This window comes from Urocitellus parryii, chromosome 2, assembly GCF_045843805.1.
Source record: "Urocitellus parryii isolate mUroPar1 chromosome 2, mUroPar1.hap1, whole genome shotgun sequence".
Lineage (NCBI taxonomy): Eukaryota > Metazoa > Chordata > Mammalia > Rodentia > Sciuridae > Urocitellus > Urocitellus parryii.
In genome coordinates this window covers 92673985-92689396 of record NC_135532.1, presented here as the reverse complement: position 1 = coordinate 92689396, position 15412 = coordinate 92673985, and the positions used below count along the sequence as shown (strand labels likewise).

At 45.6% G+C, this 15412-nt stretch overlaps 1 protein-coding gene across 2 annotated transcripts; it reads left to right on the top strand.

Moving 5' to 3' along the window:
• The first annotated feature begins 801 nt into the window (after positions 1-801).
• On the top strand, positions 802-13882 carry Mon1a (MON1 vesicular trafficking associated A). 2 transcript variants are annotated; one of them, XM_077793357.1, is made up of 7 exons: positions 802-1062; positions 7849-8015; positions 9011-9149; positions 10559-11044; positions 11962-12727; positions 13406-13553; positions 13652-13882. In XM_077793357.1, exons 2-7 carry the CDS (start codon positions 7980-7982, stop codon positions 13790-13792), a joined length of 1716 nt encoding a protein of 571 aa, XP_077649483.1. In that variant the 5' UTR covers positions 802-1062; positions 7849-7979; the 3' UTR covers positions 13793-13882. The 2 variants fall into 2 exon arrangements, with proteins under 2 accessions (XP_077649483.1, XP_026239794.2); XM_026384009.2 differs by lacking the exon at positions 7849-8015.
• The last annotated feature ends 1530 nt before the right edge of the window (positions 13883-15412 follow it).

Sequence of the window (15412 nt, the reverse complement as noted above, 5' to 3'; positions counted from 1 at the left end):
TCACAGGAGTGGTTTCAGAATTTTTTCCCCTTCATCCCAGAATTGTTGGGAGAACAATCCACGAAGCTACAAAGTGAGTTAATTGCTTCAAAAGAAAATACGAGATATTTTGTTGTCAACTTAATGTGACTTCTTTAAACTGTTCTCCAAAAATAAGAGCCATTTGGAACAGCTTGCGTTTTCCTGTTCTCATTGTTTTGCCTCTAGGAAATTACAAACAGTGGTTCTTTATCCTTGCAAATAACCCAGGGAGCCCTTAAAATAATACTGAAGCCTGGTTCCCCATACCCATCCAATTTAATCAAAATCTCTAGGAGCGGTGTTGAAATATTAGTGTTTTTTAAAAGCTCCCCAGGTCATTCAGTGTGCACAGTTAAGAACTACCTGTTCTAGAGTCTCATATATTAAAAACGATTAGTGCGGCTTTTGCGCATGCTCACATCCTTTACAGCTACTGTAAACTCACTAATATTTATCCAGCACTCCAAACTTGCAGTGTCCTTCCACAATATGTCGGGGAAACACCGTCAACTTTACTTCCTCTCTCTTGAATGAAACCTGTCATTAGTTTGGGCCAAGGGTACAGATCTGCAGCAGTCGCAGGGCTTTTGACCTCGGGGACGGCAGATGGGGAGAGGGTGCTCCCGGGCCTCCGAGACGCTAGAGAAGGAGGCGCCGGGTGAGACAAACCCGGATCTGGGTCAGGTCCCGCCCCCGAGTCTTTTGGGCTCTGGAGAGCCGAACCGCTCGGGCCGTGCCGCCTACAGACTACATTTCCCACAATGCACCAGGGGGGCGGGCTGGGTCGGGCCAAGCGATTGGAACCGGGCCTCTTCGGCGAGAGGCCAGCGAAGGCTGCCTTCCTGCGCCAGAGGCCGGGTGAGGGGCGGCAAGGGGAAATCGGTGCCGAACTGTTGCCATGTGTGTGTCCGCAAGGGGACGTGGCCCCGCGAAACTGCGCCCCCGGGCCTGGCCCGGCCGGACACCTACACCCCTCCGGGGGTCCGGCAGAGGGCAGTGACTGGCACCCTCTGTGCGTCCTGGTTTCCCCCCAAAAAACAGGTGAGTCCGACTGCCAACCCACGTGGCCTGGGGTCGCTGAGAAGCAGGAGAGCTGTCATCTTTGGAGGGAGGGACTTAAAAGACTAGGGTCCCAGCAACCCTGAGCACCGTTTGTGATAGGAAAGTGGATCTTCCTGGGGTCCCTATGCCGGCTGGCCCATAGCTGGGGAATACAAAAAAAAGAGGCCTGGAACCCATCCTTTGGCCAAGAGGGTGAAATAGTACTCACATCTACCAATGCACGTATATTTGACACTCAGAGTCCTCTCAAAAAAGCAACGCAAGTGTTCTGGAGCTCCTGGAAGGATCTTAGGGCTCAGGACTTTATTCTCAAGGGCGCCCTGGCTAGGTAACTGGGCTGCCACTTGTTCTGAAGCACCCTTTCTAGGCTGCAGTTCGCTTGAGAAGTGTGAGCCCCCTTTGTCAAGGAGGGGAGTGGCCGCCAGAAGTGACAAGTTCCAGGCTAGTCTTTAAGCATAGAGTAAGTATCTTGCTGAAGCAGCCACAGCACAGTCTTAGTAGGACCCTGTCTCTACGTGTCCTTCATCCTGGCAACTCCCTCCCAGATAAAACCACTCTCCAAAGGGTGAAGGTGGGGTGAAACAAGCACTATCCAAGTAGGAAAAGGGAGCAAGGTGATTAGGAACCAGTAGGGAGGAGCTCTTGCAAGGCCCACCCCAGGCACAGTAGAAGGGCTGATTGCACCAACCTGTTTGGTTACTTTGCTTACAAGCCCTGCAAGGGACTTCTAGGAAAAGTAGCAAGTCCTGGGGATATCTAGAGGGGCTGCCTGGTAGAGACATCTGGGCTGATTCTGAAAGACCTTGCCTAACTGATTCAGGCTGAACCTCCCAGCAGCTTCAGTTGCACAGATTATGGGTCTTTTGGGGATTGGGGTGGGTTTTGTGTGATTCACTGAGCTTTTCTGCCTGAATTTCCAAGATAAGTATTCAAAAAGCTATTTGCTCCATCAGGCTTTCTGGCGGAACCCCAGATTGATCTTGGAGAAACTGAGATGCTACATGATCTCACATGGCAGGGGGACTGTGGTGAAAGAGGTACTCACTAGTGGGTGTGGTCGCACACCTGTATAATTGCAGCAACTCTGGCTACTGAGGCAGGAGGATCACAAGTTCAAGCCATCCACAGCAATTTAGCAAGGCCCTAAGCAACTTAGTGAGACCCTGTCTCAAAAAATAAAAAGGGGCTGGGGGGGGGCTGGGGTTTAGCTTCAGTGGTAGAGTGCATGCTTAGCACATGTGAGGCACTGGATTCAAGCCTTAGCACCACATAAAAAAATAAACAAAATAAAGTAAAAAAAAAAAAAAAGGATTCTTGGGGCTGGGGTTGTGGCTCAGCAGTAGAGCACTTGGCCTTGGTTTGATCCTCAGCACCACATAAAAATAAGTAAACAAAATAAAGTAATTGTGTCCAACTACAACTAAAAAATAAATATTAAAAAAAAAAAGATTTGGGGGCTGGGCCTTTAGCTCAGTGGCAGAACACTTGCCTGGCATGCATAAGGCACTGGGTTTGATCCTCAGCACCACATAAAAATAAATAAAATAAAGGCATTCTGGCCATCTACAACTACAAAAAAATTTTAAAAAAAGAAGGAAGTCTTTGTTATTAAAAAAGTTCTTAAAAAAAAACATTGTTTGAGGGCTGGGGATGTGGCTCAAGCGGTATCGCGCTCGCCTGGCATGCGTGCGGCCCGGGTTCGATCCTCCAGCACCACATACAAACAAAGATGTTGTGTCTGCCAATAACAAATAAATAAATAAATATTAAAAAAAAAAAAAAAAAAAAACATTGTTTGAAAAAAGGGGGGTGTTGGGGATCCCAACTCAATGGTTAAATGCCCCTGGGTTCTATCCCTGGTACCAAAAATAAAAATAAAAAAGAAGCACCTACTACCCCTAGACAGTTGACTCTCCTCTCTTCCCCATGCAGGTACCATGCTAGGATGCTGGGTACAGTCAGACATACTGGGTTTAGTCAGCTGAAGCCTACAAGGGATCAGTGGGGAATGAGTTCTCAGGATAGGATTAAACTGCTATAGACCTTGTTTGGATCTTTGAACCAGAAGTTCAAGGCCACAGAGCAGGGCCAATTAAACATGGCAAAGACTTCTAGGAGCAGCAAAGAGCTAGTCATCTGTTTTTCAACTCTAACACTTGTAAATAGCCTGATCTGACAGGTGGGTCATTTCAGGCTAGAGCCCACCTGACTTCATAAGATCAGATGCATGCTTCCCCAGGCCATTCATCCAGGGCCCCTGTCTGGCTGAGCAAACTCATAAAGGACTGATTTACATGACAGAGACCACTGGATCTGTGTGTGAGTACTGTTATACATGGTCTGAATGCAAAGTAAAAATAATCATGATGTACTCAATGACAGCATTACACATATAAATGCCTACTCTATACTAAGGTAATTATTATTTTTTTGAGGTTTTATGAGGGTTTATTTAAATTTATTAATTTTGAGAGAGTTTACTTCTTAATATTGAGACAACCAGAGATATGAAAAATTTGTGCTCTACATGTGTAATATGAATTCCTCTGTCACATATAAATTTAAAAATTAACTTAAAAAATATTGAGAATCCTGCAATCTGTACACGTGGAAAAATGAGAATTCATACCCTATTAGATTCAAATGTATGATATGTCAAAATAATTGTATACTAAGGTAATTAGATTACCTATATTATCTTCTATGACCCAATGAATAAGTAGTATTATTATCACCATTTTTAATTTAAATTTTTTTTTTTTTACTGAGGACTGAATGAAGAGGTGCTCTACTGCTTGCTGAGTTACATCCTCAGTCCTTTTTATTTATACTTTTATTTAGAGATAGAGTTTCAAAAAATCACTCAGACTGATCTCAAACTTGCAATCCTCCTGCCACAGACTCCCAATTACCTGGGATTACAGGTGTATGCCAGAATTATCTCCATTTTTTCTTTAAATCTCCATTTTATAGATGAGAAAACAGAACTGTAAATCCAAGTTCCTCTAATTGCAGAGCCATTGTTCCTGAATATTTGACTATCACCAAAGAAAAGTCTTCTACAGACTGAGTTGGTTTATTTGTTTGATTGTTTTTTGCCTCATTGTAGAAGTGCTGGATCTAGGTGTTCACAGATCTTTCACTGCCTCCCTTTCAAAGATGTTTATCTAGCAAATGTTGATTAAGCTCCACCTGCATGTGGCTCTAATCACCTGAAATTTGTAGCAAGCCACAGGGGGACCTTCAGTCCTGAGAAATAAACCAGGGTGAGCAGGGATATTGCAGAAAGGCCTCTCTGATAATGTAATACTGAGCAGCAATCTGAAGGAAGTGAGGAACAGTGAATAATGTACTAGCCCAGACAGGGAAATATGCACAGGGAGGAAGTTCAGCAAGGGCAAAGTCTGAAATAAAGGTATGCTCAGGATATTTAGGAAAAGGCACTATGGTTAGACTAAGGCAGAAATAGTTGGGAGAAAGGGTAGGAGATAAGGTCAAAGAAGTAAAGGAGAAGCTGGGTGCAGTCCACACACCTGTAATCACAGCAATTCAGAAGGCTGAGCAGGAAGTATTGCATGTTTGAGGCCAGCCTTGGTAATTTGAAGAGTTCCTGTCTCAAAAATAAATAAATGAGAAGGGCTGGTTTAATTCCCAGTACCAAATAATAATATTTTTTAGTTGTAGTTGGATACAATACCTTTATTTATTTTTATGTGGTGCTGAGGATCAAATCCAGGGCCTCACATGTGCTAGGTGAGCACTCTATCACTGAGCCACAACCCCAACCCACCAAAAAAAATTTAAAAGTACAGAAGTGAGGGCATATGGGATGAGGCCTTTTACACCCCTATGAGGAAATTGGTTTGCTTTGTTTTTTTGATTCCAGGGATTGAACTGGGGTGCTTAAGAACTGAGCCACATCCCCAGCCCCCCCTTTTTTTAATATTTATTTTTTAGGTGTAGTTGGACACAATGCCTTTATTTTATTTACTTATTTTTATGGGGTGCTGAGGATCAAACCCAGGGCCTCGCACATGCTAGGAGCGCACTCTAACACTGAGCCACAGCTCCAGCCCCATCAGCCTTTTTATTTTTTTATTTTGAGACATGGTCTCATTAAGTCTCTTAGGACCTCACTAAATTGCTGAGGCTTTCCTCAAATTTGTGATCCTCCTGCCTCAGCCTCTAGAGCCACTGGGTTTACAGGTATGCACACCATGCCTGGGAGGAAATTGACTTTCTTGCTGAGTGAGTGTGAGCAGTCTCAAATTACATTACAAATAGAATTGATTAAAAAAAATCATTAAGTGGCTGGGTATGGTGGCACATGCCTATAATCTTACTGACTTGGGAGATTGGAGGATCAAAAATTTAAAGCCAGGACTGGGGCTGTAGCTCAGTGGTGGAGTGCTTGCCTGTCATGCTTGAGGCACTGGGTTTGATCCTTAGCACCACATAAAAATACAAACAATAAAATGAAGGCATTCTGTCCATCTACAACTATAAAAATATATATATATTTTTAAATTCAAGGCCAGGGACTGGGGATATAGCTCCAAAGAACAGAATTGTAAGATGCCTGTAGCCTGTATCATTGCTTGGAAGGGAGCTACTCTGAATTTCTATCAGACCCAGCTAGATTTTGTATAAGAAAAAAATTAAGCTTTTATTTGAGCATAGCAGCACACACCTGTAATCTCAGCAATTCCAGAAGTTGAGGCAGGAGGATGGTAAGTTTGAGGTCAGCCTGAGCAACTTAATGAGATCCTAACTCAAAATTAGAAATGAAAAGGGCTGGGAGAGCTGGGGTTATAGCTTAGTGGTACAGTGCTTGTCTAGCACATGTGAGGCCCTGGGTTCCATCCTCAGCACCACATAAAGATAAATAAATAAAATAAAGGTAGTGTGTCCATCTACAATTTACAAAATATATTTTAAAAAGGGGGGTTGGGAATGTAGCTCAGTGGTAGAGCACCCCATGTTCAATCCACAATACTGAAGGGGGAAAATAAAAAGTATGGTTTCTACTCAATTAATGTTATTTTCCTACCATCATAAAATTGAAGACCATCTGTACAGCTCAGTGAATTATCACAAAGAAAATATATCTAAGGAAGGGCGTTTTGAAGATAAAAGAAGCTGGAAAATCCAAGACAGAGAGAGGTGGGGTGAGGGAAAGAAGGAGCGTGAATGTTAAAAAGCTATGTCTGTCTGTCTTTTAAGCAAGAAGGACTGGAATTAGCCACAGGGGAGTGTGAACAACATATCTTTAAAAGAAAAAGAAAGGCAGAGTTGGGGCTGGGGTTGTAGCTCAATGGTAGAGCGCTTGCCTAGCATGTTTGAGGCACTGGGTTTGATCCTTAGCACCAAATATAAATAAATAAAAATAAAAGTCCCTCAAGAACAAAAGAAAGAAAGAAAGGCAGAGTCTGGCAGATGAGACAAGATGATGGTGGTAGTTTACAGAAGTTTTATCCTGGTGACAAGTCTTCTCAGTGAAGTGGAAGATAAGGTCATCTGCTGATAAAGCTGATTCCCCCTCTATCTACTAGAGGTGTCCTCTACCTGGCATTGAAGCATGGTAAGACCAGAAGATCATGTTAAATCTGTCCTGGCCATCAAATTGGCATAGAGAATTCTCACATCTCTAGTTTTCTTTTTTCTTTTCTTTTTTTTTAAATATTTTTTAGTTGTCTATGGACCTTTATTTTATTTATTTATATGAGGTGCTGAGAATCGAACTAGTGCCTCACACATGCTAGGTAAGTGCTTTATCACTGAGCCACAACCCCAGTCCCTGTAGTTGTTTTTATTTAGTTATTTTTTTATGTGGTGCTGGGGATTGAACCCAGGGCCTTGTACATGCTAGGCAAGTGCTCTGCCTCTGAGCTACAGCCCCATGCCCTGCTTCTGGTAAGGGAATTCCTTTTGCCAATTTCAAGAAGTACAAAATAATATTCAGAGAAAAGAAGAGCTCCAATCTGAAGCAAAGCCCGTTAGCTGTGTCTTACTTCTTTTTCTGCAAGCACTAAAATATGCAAAAAGGGGGCTAGGGTTGTGGCTCAGTGATAAGGCGCCTGCCAATACATGTAGGCACTGGGTTCTATCCTCAGCACTACATAAAAATAGATAAATAAAATAAAGCTATTGTATCCATATACAATTTAAAAAATATTTAAATAAATAAAATATGCAAAAAGAACTCTTTGTTAACTTAATTTTTTTTTTTAGTTGTAGTTGGACAAATACTTTATTTATTTTTATGTGGTGTTGAAGATCAAACTCAGGGCTTTGCACTTGTTAGGCAAGCGCTCTACTGCTGAGCCACAACCCCAGACTGTCAACTTAATTTTTTTTTTTTTTTTTGGTACAGGGGATTGAACCCAGAGGCACCCAATCACTGAGCTACATTCTCAGCCCTTTTTTGTATATTATTTAGAGACAGGGTCTTACTTAGTTGCTTAGGGCCTCACTAAGTTGCTGAGGCTGGCTTTGAACTCGCAATTCTCCTGCCTCAGCCTCCCCAGCCCTGTTTTGTATTTTATTTAGAGACAGGCTCTCACTGAGTTGCTTAGCGCATTGCTTTTGCTGAGGCTGGCTTTGAACTTGCGATCCTCCTGTCTCAGCCCTGCTAATCTGCTGGGATTACAGGTGTGGGCCACTGCTCCCAGCTTCAACTTTTGTTGTTGTTGTTGTTTTGTTTTGTTTTGTTTTAAAGAGAGAGAGAGAGAAAAAAAAATTTTTTTTAATGTTTATTTTTTTTAGTTTTTGGCGGACACAACGTCTTTGTATGTGGTGCTGAGGATCGAACCAGGGCCGCACGCTTGCCAGGCAAGCATGCTACCGCTTGAGCCACATCCACAGCCCAATCAACTTTGTTTTTAATGGAGAAATAAATGTTCATGGCAGAACATGGAGGCAAAAATATGAAGGTATAGAATTGTTTTAGTTCCCATATGCAGGGCTTCTTTCTTGTAGTAACATTAAATAAGCTGCTTAAACTCTCAGCTTCAGTTCTTTCATCTATGGAGCTAGCTTGATAAAAGCACTTCCCTCACAGAGGAGTGCTCAGGATTACATAACTCAATCCATATAAACTTCTTAGCACACTGCCCTGACACCCAGTAAGTTTTAGCCCCTGTTTTCAGTCTGTTAAAATGTTTACATTTAGGGCTGGGGATGTACCTCAGTGGTAGGGCCCTCGGTTTGATCCTTAACACTGAAAAAAAAGAAAGAAAAGAAATTGCATTTAATGTGTATTTTTTTTTTGGGAGGGGGTACCGGGGATTGAACTCAAGGGCACTTAGCCATTGAGCCATATCCCCAGCTCTATTTTGTATTTTATTTAGAGACAGGGTTTCACTGAGTTGCTTAGTTGCTGGAACAGTCAGCCTCTGGCTCTTCCACTCTTTCTTTCCCACCATTCATTATTTGTTCACTCATTCATTGGGTATTCATCCTTCTGCCTCGCTGTTGCTGAGGCTGGCTTTGAACTCGTGATCCTCCTGCCTCAGCCTCCTGAGTTGCTGGGATTACTGGTGTGCACCACCTCATGCAGCTGCATCAGCCTTCTGAGCCACTGGGATTACAGGCCAGCATCACCACAGCAGCTTTATTTTCTGTTTCTAGAGAGGATCTTGCTAAATTGCCTAGGCTGACCTCCTACTTGTAACCCTCCTGTCTCAGCCTCCTGGGTAGATGAAATTACAGGAGTGTGCCACCACACCTGGCCTTTTCCAAGTTTTCTACAATAAATTTGTCTTCCTTTTATAATCAGAAAAGAAATGTGATACTTAATTTTTAGAAGAAAATATTTTTCAGGGATTTAGGGTCCTGGTAAGGGACACTTTTTCACACTGTTAATTACATCAGTGACTCTACAAATTGCACATTCTCCCTATCCTCCTTGATTTTGTTTATCCCACAGAAAGCCCAAAGGATGGCTGCTGATATGCAGAGGAAGAAAAGTAGTGAATGCCCTGATGGCACATTGGCTCCTTCTGATGGACAGAGTGTGGAGAGAGCAGAGAGTCCCACACCTGGACTGGCCCAGGGAATGGAACCAGGTATGGGCAGAGTGAGTAGCCCCTATCACCTGACAGCTGGAACAGTCAGCTTCTGGCTCTTCCACTCTTTCTTTCCCACCATTCATTATTTGTTCATTCAATCATTGGGTATTCATCCTAGTGATATTGCAGGGAGCCAGACTAAGTTTACATGTGGTCTTCCTCTCCATTTCATGTTGTGCTGTTCATCCTGTGCTCTTGGGCTGCTAGTCTGGCTATCCCTCTGTTTATGTCTACAGGATCCTGGAACCTTCTCCCCTCCTTAGCTCTCAGGTTAAATGTCTCCTCCTCACAAATTAGGCCTGCCCTGTACAGGACACTAGTCATTTTGTAATTTTCGGCATGTGTTTACCCTCTCTCTCCAATAAGATTGTGAGCTCTTTGAGCACAGGGCATTTATATTACCAATGCCTTGTATGGTGCTGAATTTATAACTACTTTGGCAAAAATATTAGTAAAGGGGGCTGGAGATATAGCTCAGTTGGTAGAATGTTTGCCGTGCATGCACAAGGCCCTGGGTTCAATTCCCAGAACCACCAAAAAAAAAAAAAAAAAAAAAAAAAAGAAAAGAAAATCAGTAAAGGAACCAGGCACAGTGGCACCACACCTATAATACCAGCTACTTGGGAGGCTAAGGCAGGAGGATCCACAAATTTGAGCCCAGACTGGGCAACATAGTAAGATAGTGTCTCTTTAAGAAAAATAAGGGGACTAGAAGTGTAGCTTTGTGGTAGAACATTTGGCCTAGCATGCCTAAGGCCCTGGGTTCCATCCCCAGTGCTGAAAAACAAATTAATAAAGGAAGACTGATGTGGTCTCTGTCATGGGGAAACCATAGGCTATGGAGTCAGTCAGGGACTGTGACCTGAATGGGACAGGAGTCTTCCCCCAGGGAAATAGATTCACTGAGTATGGGAAGTGCTCTAGGCATAGGGCAGGGTACTGGGCATATAACAGTGAACAAACAGGTTCCTACCTTACCACTGTAGTTGGATAGGGAAATAATTGGCAAGTGTCCCAAAGGAAATCAGAGAATCATATGATAGAGTGCTAAGGTTGTAGGTAAGATGAAGATATAACTGCAGAGCTCCTGAGGTAGGTTGGGGCATGTTGAGGTGTCAAAGAGCAAATGGACAAAGGTCAGCATCAGTGTCTCTTAGGGAGGGGGCCTAATATGGGAATGAAAGAGGTAGGTAAATACCAGTCACCACTGCTGCCATGAGGGTTTAGGTCTTATTGCCAGTGCGATGAGAGGAAAACAATGGGCTCTAAATTGCAGAGAAGCATGAGCATGGCAGGAAGGAACAGTGGCATGGCCCCATCAGGACAGAAAGTCATGTTAGAGTAACCATGTTAGAGAGTGTCTGCCAGCAGTTCCCTTTCTAAGCACCAGTGCTTTTGGCCTACAGGTGCCGGGCAGGAGGGTGCCATGTTTGTCCATGCCCGTTCCTATGAGGACCTGACTGAGTCAGAGGATGGGGCAGCTTCTGGGGACAGTCCCAAGGAGGGTGCTGGGGGTCCTCCATCACTGCCTACAGATATGCGCCAGATCAGCCAGGACTTTAGTGAGCTAAGCACCCAGCTGACAGGTGTGGCTCGAGACCTACAAGAGGAGATGCTGCCAGGAAGCTCTGAGGACTGGCTGGAACCCCCAGGGGCAACTGGGAGACCAGACACGGAGCCCTCGAGGGAGGGCACAACAGAGGGGGATGAAGAAGACGCTACGGAGGCATGGCGCCTGCACCAGAAACATGTCTTTGTCCTGAGTGAGGCAGGGAAACCCGTGTACTCTCGCTATGGCTCTGAGGAGGCGCTTTCCAGCACAATGGGTGTCATGGTGGCACTAGTATCCTTTCTGGAGGCAGACAAGAATGCCATCCGCTCCATCCATGCAGGTGAGCCACTTGAAGCCCCGGGGTGGTGGGGAAGGCTGCACTGGTCAGGTTTAATTCATAGCAGGTTTTGGACCCCCACAGACTAGAGGGTTGGGATGTGCTGTGTGTTGAGTGTCAAGTCCCTCCATTCACCTCTCTGAACCTTAAGGTCCTCATCTGAACATATGTTAACAACATGGCCAGTCTTATGGGGCTGCGGTGAGGGTTAATGATGGCTTTGACATAGCTTTATTATAGAAAACAGGTGAAAATTGGCTAGAAGGGCAGGGGTGATTAAGGAAAAAAAAAAAAAAAAAAAAGCTGGGCATGGTGGTGCACACCTGTAATCCCAGAGACTTGGGAAGCAGAGGCCAGAGAATCACAAGTTCAAAGCCAACCTCAGCAAATTAGCAAGGCCCTAAGCTTAAAAAGGGCTGGGGATGTGTCTCAGTGTAAGCGCCTCTGGGTTCAATCCCTAGTACAAAAAAAAAAGGATGTCCTTAGTCCCACCCAGCTGAGTTAGCATTTCCCTTAAGAATGTATGTTTTCTGTTTCTGAAGACCTTGTGTTTCTGAGGGAATGAATCTGTGAAGCAAGAGGCAGAGAAAGAGAGCAAGGGATTTGGTTTGGTGGAACTCACCAAATTGCCGGGATTTGGGATTACAGTACAACGGCAAATTCTGAGCCCATCCTTGGTTACTTAGTGAAACCCTGTCTCAATGAATGAATGAATGGATGAATAAATAAAGTACCCCTGGGTTCAATCCCTAGTATGGGAAAAAAAAAAAAAAAGTGTGGTGGTTTCATCCTGAAGCTGAATACAGAGAGCTCTGAGAGAAAAAGATGTGGAAATTGAAAGGCAGCACAGATCTGGGTAAGGCCTATCAGGATGGCTTCTGGGAAAGGACCTGATGCTGACGCTGTGTCCCCATCTTCAGATGGCTACAAGGTGGTATTTGTGCGCCGGAGCCCACTGGTGCTGGTGGCAGTGGCACGAACGCGGCAGTCGGCACAGGAGCTGGCACAAGAATTGCTCTACATCTATTACCAAATTCTGAGCCTTCTTACTGGGGCACAGTTGAGCCACATCTTCCAGCAGAAGCAGAACTACGACCTGCGGCGCCTGCTTTCAGGCTCCGAGCGCATCACCGACAATCTGCTACAGCTAATGGCTAGAGACCCCAGCTTCCTAATGGGGGCGGCGCGGTGCCTGCCCCTGGCCGCCACCGTTCGAGATGCGGTGAGTGCCAGCCTGCAACAGGCACGTGCTCGCAGCCTTGTCTTCTCCATCCTAGTGGCCCGCAACCAGCTGGTGGCGCTCGTGCGCCGCAAGGACCAATTCCTGCACCCCATCGACCTGCACCTGCTCTTCAATCTCATAAGTTCCTCCTCGTCCTTCCGTGAGGGTGAGGCCTGGACGCCGGTATGCCTGCCCAAATTCAATGCAGCTGGCTTCTTCCACGCACACATCTCTTACCTAGAGCCTGACACTGACCTCTGTCTGCTTCTTGTCTCCACCGATCGCGAGGACTTTTTCGCTGTCTCTGACTGCCGCCGCCGCTTCCAGGAGCGCCTTCGCAAACGCGGAGCTCACCTCGCGCTGCGGGAGGCACTGCGCACACCCTACTACAGCGTTGCCCAAGTGGGCATCCCTGATTTGCGTCACTTCCTCTATAAATCAAAGAGCTCAGGACTCTTCACCAGGTGAGGGAGGACACTGCTTCAGGGACACAAGGATGTGGGGGGGAGGAGGCTGGTTGGTCCTGAGTCCTAGGATGTAGCTCTGAAGCTGACAACCCCTTTGGGAGTGGACCAGCATTCTAGAGTTGTTTTACTGTGGTACAAGGGGCCCAGACTTCTATCATGCCACCAGCATACACCTATTTCATTACCTGTAAGACCTGAAATTGACCAATATACACAGGGAAGAAAGCTGGAACAGAGGTCTCCTAGGACCCTTGCCCTAGAGCAACTCTGCCCTAGGGGGTCATTTTGGTCCAATCCAGGATGCAGAGTCTTCCTTCACTTGTTCCTCTAGGGAAAGAACTGGGCAGATAAGGCAGCTTCTGTCCTCCCTTTACCCAGAGGATTTCCCAGTACACCTTTTATCAACTGCAGACCTATCATTCTTCTTAGTCACCTAAACTCAAATTGGCCTCTCCAGAGAAAACAATACCATGACCTTGGGTGTGTGAGGGGGCAGAGCACCAGTCTCCTGGGAAGTCTTCCAGGGAGTGGGGAGATGATGACAATAACCTGTCCTAGAGAACATCTGGAGAGTAGAACATGTGGTGGAGTCTCCCTGTCTAGGAATAGATTTTCTAGATTTCCAGATAAGGCAATAGAAGTCATTCCTTTGTGAACCCACTCCCTCATCTGCAGTCCTGAGATTGAGGCCCCATACACCAGTGAAGAGGAACAGGAGCGGTTGCTGGGCCTCTACCAATACCTGCATAGTCGTGCCCACAATGCCTCCCGCCCACTCAAGACCATCTACTACACAGGCCCCAACGAGAACCTCCTAGCCTGGGTAAGGTGGCCCTCATTAGGCTGGGCTTCATGGAGGTCCTGGGTAGGGTTCATAAGGGCTATCCATCTTAGATGACCTCCTTTTGCCCCCTTCTCCAGGTGACAGGCGCCTTTGAGCTCTACATGTGCTACAGCCCTCTGGGGACTAAGGCATCAGCTGTCAGTGCCATCCATAAGTTGATGCGCTGGATCCGTAAAGAGGAAGACCGCCTCTTCATCCTCACACCCCTCACCTACTGATGGGAATGTGTGCAGACTCAGCCCTTCCAGTCCCACTGGGTGTGGAAAGCCATGGGTTGGTGTGTGCATTAAAGTACTTTGGGGAAGACACTTGTTGCAGCCATGTCATTGTTTTTTTTGTTTGTTTGTTTGTTTGTTTGTTTTTGCCCATCTACTATCATGGACAAACACTGGATTCTCCTCCCTAGTTCTGCACATATTTCTTCATATACAGGCGCACATGCATATTTAAGCCACTCTCCTCCTGCCCTTGCACTAGCATCAGCCTACACACATTCAGAGTTGGACCCTTGGCTGCAGATGTTTTGGTTCACCTGAAATCATCATATGTAAAGGCTCTCAGTCATCCTACTGTCCTACCCTTGCCCCTGCACCTTCCCTCTGTACCCAGGCTGCCTCTGCACTTGTCTTCCCTCTCCAGGGTGGACCCTCCAGTTGCATGCCCTAAAGGACCACCCAACAAAGCTCTGGCTGTGACTGCTTAATAAACTGCTATAGATCAGCATGGGCTGAGCTGAGTAAAATAAAGATTGCCTAAGTGGGGTAATCTGGGCTATGGTGTGGGTGAGAGCCCTTGGTGAGGCACAAATTTATAGAGTTTAGTCTCCCTGTAGCCACAGGCCTCTCCCTATAGGCCTTTCCATGAAGGGCTATCTGCCTCAGCTTCCCTACCTCAACCAGCACATTCCTCAGAATGGCCTCCAAAATGAGCTAGAGGATTTGAGAGGAGGTCCCCTTGGCCTCCAGGGCCTCTGGGAATGCATCTGCCTTAATAAGAACTGATGTCACTAGGTGCACTGGTTCTTCCTCAGTTACCCTATTCCCTAGCCTGGCATGGCCAGAACTGCATGAAACTCCATGGACATCCCAGGAGGCTTGGTAGTAAAGGCTCATTCACTCTGAGAATTTTGGGGGCAGAGCCTAGGACACAGTGCAGAAAGCCTTCATCTTTATTGTTGGGGCTCTCCCCATTCTGCTACAACTTCTCATTGGCCAGGGAAGCAAAAGGCCTAGGAAGTGTTTCTGGGAAAAAATTATCCACTGAATGTGATCAAAAGCATCCTTTTGCAGCCCCTGAGAGTTTGGCCCAGATTTTACTATCTTTAAAACCAACCCATGTTGGAGAATTTGTCTTTGTAGGTAGCATCAGCCAAGGATACAGTGGGAGAGTTGTATTCCTCTCCCAGGAAATGGCAACATATCTTCTGTCATTGGCTCCAAACTAGATCACATTGAAATCAGCATGGCAGCAGGCTACCTACCCAGATTCCAAAGTCCATGGGGAGTAGCCCCAGGTTTGATAAGTGCTGTTATCCTACACATATGCTCGGATCTCTTTTCTGCCTCTTTTGAGCTTCTGTTCTTCTCTTTGCTCCTGATTATTATACCAACCCACTGCTTCAGGGAACACAGTGATGCCAGTCCAGATGTCCCTGATTGTTACTAGTGTTCTTATCAACAGTCAGCCTCTATGTCAGAGATGGAGGGGTCACAGTTATCTAACTGTGTACCTGGAAAATAGGCACCTAGAATCATGCAGTTTGCTTATTTGGGGATCAGGGTAGAATGACAGGCAAATAAAGAAGAAACCATCATGTGCAAAGGCAAGTACCTGGTTTA

Bases quoted from the DNA above. Each gene is read 5' to 3' on its own strand.
- Mon1a (XM_077793357.1), top strand. From the start codon at position 7,980: ATGTTCATGGCAGAACATGGAGGCAAAAATATGAAG. The intron at 8,016-9,010 runs GTATAGAATTGT...TTTATCCCACAG, and splicing joins ATGGAGGCAAAAATATGAAG to AAAGCCCAAAGGATGGCTGC. The intron at 13,554-13,651 runs GTAAGGTGGCCC...CCCCTTCTCCAG, and splicing joins ACGAGAACCTCCTAGCCTGG to GTGACAGGCGCCTTTGAGCT.